Genomic DNA, 7115 nt, shown 5'->3' with positions numbered 1-7115 from the left:
ACCCAGCCAACTTGTCTGTGTTTGACCTGCCGCCACTTGATTCGACGACTCCAACGATCGGATGCGGGTTTCGAACTCGCTAACCAGACCCCATGCGGGTCGGTTGTCAGTTTTTCGTTTCAAAACCCGTGACACCTGATCCAAACCAAAACCTTTATCCTTTCCGACGAATTATTACGAATTTTGGACCAAATTCGGTGAGATTTCATTAAGATTTGGTCCAGATCCTTTAGATTCAGCAAGATCTCGCCATTATCTGACAAAATCTAGGCCAGATCTTGACGGATCCGACTAGATTTTGGACAAATCTAGCTGAATTCGACCAGATTTCGACCCCGATGATAAAACCCAAGACCAACCCGAAACCGATGAGACCTGAACTGAATAATCTAACCAAATCTTCGGGTTGGTTTCAGGTCAAATTTTCATCCACTCGCCTCATTCGAGTTGAGTCCGAGTTGGGCACAAACCCGACCTGGCCCGACCCGTAGATAGCCCTACTTGTTGTATATTTGTAAATAATAAGAAAAAGTTATTAGATACCCTAACAATTTTTATTTTTATTTTTTTTAATAAAAATAGTATTAAAAGTTAAAAAAATAATAATCCATTAACAAATGTCCTAAAGGTACTCACCCTTTATAATATGTAAGTCATTTTATCTTGGAAGTAAAATAACAAATAAAGAAAAAAAAAAAAAAAAAAAAAAAAAAAAAACAAGAATTAGTGGCTATAGCTTATTCAATGCCCACAATACTAATGAGAACAAGGCTTGCTCAAGTGAAGTTGCTTTACATTGTGAGTGCAATTTGGAAAAATTAAATGGTCATATCGATGCTTAAGTAAGCTCATTCGAGTAAGGCTTGAGCATAGGACAAGTGAGTTATAGTCGCATACAAGTGAGACCAAAGGATATCTCATGAGACGGTATCATGAGATTATCCTTTCACAATATGTGGAATCTATATACATGAAACCAATACATGTGAAAGATATATCTCATTAAATATATATATATATATATATATATTTATTTATATATTTCTTTTGGGAAGGGATGAGCCTTAAGGCCCTTAACTAAACTAGAGAATTTAGGATTAGATCATAGATGCCTCTTTTAGCTAGACAATTAATGGGCAATATGATTGGGTTTACCCATGAAATATGTCACATATATATATCATAGTCTTATGGCATGAATGACCTTGGCATATAAATGCATGGACATAGTTGAGAGAGGGGTCAAAGCATATCCAATTGCCATAGATACTTTTTTTAGGCACCACATGTTTTGTGTAAGATCTCCATATCAATTAAAAAGGAAGGGACCCAATAAGCAAATTCCAAAAGGGTGAATCCAAACCGAAGCTCTTGTCTGTTGAGAGAGAGAACCGAGAAGAGTCATAAAATGAGTCAGTATATAGTACCAAACTGGAACCTAAAGCACCAAAGACAAGAACAAGTCGAAGGAGAAGAGGGAAACAGATCTTCGCACGTGCACAACCAGCAGCAGAACCACCCCAGTAGTACTTCTCCTCTTGTCCCCAATATGTACGCTGGTCCTTTCTTGTGTTACTATATTTTCTTTCTTTGTTGTGCTTATGGAGTTATTACAGCTTCATTTGAGAGAGACCCTCTAGCTAGTTTGTTGTTTATATATTCTACTTATGGTTTTTCTGTACCATTCTAATGAGTTTCTGTTTCAAGAAAAGAAACTTGAAGTGCATCTTGAGAGCCGCATTACTTTTCTCTAGTTTAGTTTTCTTCATTCTCGTTTGGTTAAAGTAGTTTCTATAATTGTCTGGTGAATACAAAGCCCAAGCATGTTTTTTCAGCTTGGAAAGCCACTTCTGGTTTTCTCTTCTCCATTAATTCTCTCTTCATGTTTTTACCTTGTGGGAAACCATTGTCAAATTTTGAATATATCTTCAAATTATTATTATTTTAATTTTCCATCTTCTTGTGTGTGTTTTTTTCATTACCTTCATTGTTCATACATTTTTTTTTTTTTTGGGTAGGGTTGTCCATATATACATCTTACTTCCTCTTTTTAAGTTTCACTTTGGTCCCCCCTCCAAAAAAAAAATAAAGTTTCACTTTGGTCCAAATCATTTCATATATATATTTGTTTGTTTATTTCTTCTCTAATTGGTAAGTTACACCTAAAACTTATAAGAGAGGAAGTACTATTTGAGATAGACCACATTGGCCATTATCCCTTTTTTATGATCTATAATAATTTTGGTAAGAAAACAATCAAGGCATCAATCATTGGGTTACTTCTTACCTAACTCTTCTTTCAATTAATTAGTTTATTAATTAGTTTGGGCCTTGGAGAGTAACCATACGAATGAATTGCTAAAAATAGAAAGTAGCCCAACTTGTACCACTCTTTATAGGAGTAACTGTACTAATTGGAAGAACTGAGAAAATAAGGCCTTGAATATTCATCATGGGTCATGACTTAAAATCAGAAGGCCTTTCATACTAAATCATTTGGAATTGATGAAGGATTTCAAAAATTCCAAAACATGTTTTAGCCTTTTATTAGGGTAGAATATATAAGACTTGCTTATTTCTTAATTTGGATTATCCATCTTTAATAATTCACATTAAACTATATATACTATTTCTTATTTAAAATATTGGACCATGAATTAATATTTTGCTACAGAAAATTTCCAATTATTATTAACAATATTTAAGGAAATTAATCAATTATCTTATACTTTTGGTTTAGCTTTCATCTAAAATTTGTTTTAAAATTCCCATGTGTGCTTGAAATTCAGGTCTAGCTATGAAGTTGCAGAGCTAACATGGGAAAATGGTCAGCTAGCCATGCATAGGCTTCGTGGGCTCATTCCCACTACTCCTACAAAGCCCACATGGGGTAGGGCTGGTGATACACTAGAATCAATAGTCCACCAAGCTACATGCCACAAGCAAATCTCAAATGTACTGCAACATGACCATGCCCCGGCAGCCAATATAGTCCCTATTGATGCTGTTTCCACCGGTGCGACATGGGCTGAGACTGAGAGTTCCGGCCAGGTACAGGGGGCACCGACGACACTGTTGAGGAAGAGGACACGTTCGGATTCAGAGCAATGTCATGGAAGAAAAATTTGTGGTGGTATGAATGAAGATAGTGCTGATCATACTAGTGCAAGTGCAACATTTTCTAGGGACAATGATACAACCATGATGACATGGGCTTCCTTTGAATCTCCTCGGAGCTTGAAGACCAGAACCACTGAAGTGGACTCGTCTTGTCACGATGGATTGGTACAAATTCATTAAGCACTACTGTAATGGTCAATTAATGTGAAACATTGGAGTTTTAGAACAAAAATTTCACTAATAAATCATGAATACATTTTCAACAAATGGCATGCCTTTAGAATATAAGTTTTTCAAAGGTATATTGAACATTTCTTGACAATTTGACACCAGCTTTTCCTTAAATCTTAAAAGATATTTATCAAATTATCTTCTTCCTAGCTAAACTCAGGTAGCATATATATGAGATGATATTAAGGACTCACAAGAAATGAAGGGAGAGAGTAAGTCATCTTAATAAAAAGACTCCAATTTCAAATTTCACATAATTAGAAGTTGAAGTTTTTTCATGTTAGAATATAAGCCTAACGGGCTTAAGCCCATAGTTGTAGGTCATTTATACAACACACCTTATTTACCTATATATAAGGCAGACCGTTATTACATACAATTTAATACACAGTTGTTCAGACTTTTACATTTTTTGTATTGCAAGTTCAAAGAAAGTCTTATTGTGAAGCTTTAATTTGTCAGGAAAAAAAATGGTGGTTTTGGGGGTTCTGTATGCTAATTTACTTTTGTTGTGTAGCATGCCTTTTTCTTATATCATGTATCATGATGAACTATGTATGTGTTTCAGTTTGCACAATAATAATTTTGGGTTTACTTTTAATAGGGAAACAGAGATGGTGATGAAGAGCATGAGACCAATAATATTGAAATGGGCCGCTCCTACTCAACAAGAAAAACTAGAGCAGCTGCTATCCATAATCAGTCTGAAAGGGTAACAATTTAAGCTCTCCATCCTAGAATTATTAGTGATGAAAATAAACTTTTGACCATTATAATAGTGTTTTAGTAACATTTACTATGAATATTTTTCATTGAATTTTACTTGATTAGAAAAATACATATTTGAATTCAAGTGTATTATGATGAAACTATAACTAATGATTGCATTATCATTGGAATTCTTGGTGTAGAGAAGAAGAGATAGGATTAATCAGAAGATGAAAACCCTGCAGAGGATGGTGCCAAATGCAAATAAGGTCAGAAAACCATCCTCTAGACTACATCTGTGTCAGAAACAAAAAAGAGGGAGGTTAAATTTCTTTATTTGATCCCAGCTTTTGACATTTGTTTTAAAATCATGCTTATAATTTAAAATGTTTCAAAAAAATCCCCAGTATCACATCATGGACGGAAAAAATGTTGATATTGCAAAAGAAATTCATGAAATCAAGATCATTGTGATGGTGTGGCATGAATTCTGTTTGTAATATCTACATTTTTCATCCATTAGATGACGATAAGTTCCTTTTAAAATAAATTTGAAAGTATATATAGGGATTAAAGTGAAACCTTTTAAAGCATCGAGATATTAGGCAATTGCCAAAGGTCAAGGATCAAATATGCAATTTAAAAAAAAAAAATTCATTAATTGTATTTTAAAGGTTTTCTTTTCTAATACCTTCTTGGATATTAAAAGGTCAAGAATCTATATCTATGCTATTTCAACACTTTGTTAAATTTTTTTGGCTTTCAAAAATGCAGACAGATAAAGCTTCAATGCTTGATGAAGTGATTGAGTACTTAAAACTACTTCAAGCACAAGTTCATCAACTGATGAGTATGAGAAGTATGCCCCATATGATGATGCCTTTAGGCATGCAGCAACATCTTCAAATGTCTCTATTAGCACGTATGGGCATGGGCATGGGCATAGGCGTTGGGCTAGGGATGGGTATGGGTATGGGTATGGGTATGCTTGACATGACTACCATGTCACACAGTGCACCTCAAACTCTTGCTTCACTTATCAATCCAGCTTCAGTTTCTGCCCCAGCTCCTACACTAGTTTCGCCTCCATTTGTGCTGACTTCCATGATTCCAACTGATGCTTCAGCTCAGCCGAAGCCTAATTCCGGAACCAATGCTGCAGTTCCATTGCCTGATCCATATTGTGCATTACTAGCACAAGTAAGTTGAATACATTAGGGTAATGATCATCACACATTAAAAGTGAGGAGATGTACACTTCATATACACACACTTGACACAATTTAAAAGTGAGGATGTACATAGCGCGCAATTAATAATGAGTGTGTGATAAGATTTCCCAATACACTATTAATAGTTTTATAAGCAATTAACGCAAAGAAAGATTTAAATTTAAATGCTTTCAACAAGCCGTTGGAAATGTGTGTAAGAATTGGGCAATGCCACTAAGCTAAAAACACTTGTCGAATAAAGAGTTAAGTGATTAGCAAGTGTAGGAGCCCCAAAATTTTGGATTGGAGATCATGATTAATGCGATCCTTTGGAGAAGCATTTCACCCAAAGTTTCTCACAAAATGTAGTTTGCACAAAGACTTATGTTTCATGAACCATTCCCAAGATATAACCAGACATTTTGAGAATAAGAAGTGAATCTTTCCTACGAATACACCCTTTAACATAACTATGTCTATGTCATTATCTATTGTGTTTGCAATTGAGATTCTTTAGTTGTGCTTTTATTTATTACTTTCTTTATAAGAATTTTCTTTATTAATCAATTGAAGAAATTTTTTTGACTGCAGTCAATGAATATAGACCTCTACAACAAGATGGCAGCAGTCAATCAGACCACAGTCACTACACAGTCAACTAGTTGCCCATCACAGTCACACCATGTTCAAAGTGGCTGAGAGAGAAATGAATTAGTCATTAAAAAAAAAAAATTATTCTAGCTAGATTGTACAAGGCTTTATTAGCCTTCAATTTTTATATATATATAACTTCTAAACTCTACCCCTGACAATATTCTTGAGTAATTGCCCTTGTTGATATGATTAGGTCTAACTTATTATTATTCTTTTGTATATTTTGTATATTGAAAGCTCACTTAGTGTGTAAAACACTAGTTAATGTTCAGACCCCAATTACAAAATAACCAACACAAGCTTATACTCAAACAATATATGTGCGGAATGATAAATATAAGCTATACCCAAACATGCAACTACTCTAAGCCATAATTTAATCACAATACAGTAGTAATTAAAAGTAAAGAGTAAGGGATAGAGAGAAGTATACGCAAGATAACATCGGCACGTGTTATTGAAAAGGAAACCGAAGAACTCGGCGAAAAATCTCTCCGCTACCCTTCAAGCAGTAAAATGATCCACTATAAAATCAGTTGGGATATATGAATAGTAATAGGCCCTCCAAGCCTAATTTACCCGATGCACCTAAACTTTCCAAGTTTCTTACTCCAACAGGGTTACACCTAACCTTATCTTTTCTAACTTACCGGATCCCGCAATTAGCCCATTGCATCAACCAAAATGAATTGGTTCTCTCTTGAATTGCTTCCTAGACACCAATAACCTTCTCACTACTCTGAATGTGGTGAGGTAAGAATTTGACTTAAGATCCTCTCAAGGGTATGACAATGGAGAGGGTAAGAGTAGAGGAATTTGGAGAATCAAAGGTATAAGATTGTGGATGAATCAATCTTATTGTTTTCTAGGGTTTATCTCTCAAAATTCTCTCTAGATGCTTTCTACATTTCGTGGGTATAAGGGTATTTATAGTAGGGTATGAGAAAGAATGTGAAAAGTCATTTTTCTACAAAACAGGTTACACTGGCTAGTCACTCGCGATTGGGACAAGTTGCGAGTTCCAGGCACCAGTTAACAGAATGGCCAGACTGTATTTTTTGTCCTGTAGTGATTCAGCTGTCTTGAACCTTCAACTTCCTGCATGCTTCACACATGTGTTGGATTCTGGCGAGTCACCACTCGCAAGTTAGTCACGAGGCCCAATTGCGAGAAGCCATTTGATGCACAAAT

General features: G+C 35.1%; 1 protein-coding gene across 1 annotated transcript; it reads left to right on the top strand.

The window, feature by feature from the left end:
- The first annotated feature begins 1269 nt into the window (after positions 1 to 1269).
- Positions 1270 to 6110, top strand: LOC115965915 (transcription factor PIF7). The gene is made up of 6 exons (XM_031085226.1): positions 1270 to 1551; positions 2790 to 3285; positions 3956 to 4063; positions 4263 to 4328; positions 4834 to 5259; positions 5862 to 6110. Exons 1-6 carry the CDS (start codon positions 1409 to 1411, stop codon positions 5967 to 5969), a joined length of 1347 nt encoding a protein of 448 aa, XP_030941086.1. The 5' UTR covers positions 1270 to 1408; the 3' UTR covers positions 5970 to 6110.
- Positions 6111 to 7115: the final 1005 nt, after the last annotated feature.

The sequence above is a fragment of the Quercus lobata genome, chromosome 10 (assembly GCF_001633185.2).
Source record: "Quercus lobata isolate SW786 chromosome 10, ValleyOak3.0 Primary Assembly, whole genome shotgun sequence".
Classification (NCBI taxonomy): domain Eukaryota; kingdom Viridiplantae; phylum Streptophyta; class Magnoliopsida; order Fagales; family Fagaceae; genus Quercus; species Quercus lobata.
Note: the sequence above shows the minus strand (reverse complement) of the source record. Positions and strands in the feature narration are given on the sequence as shown.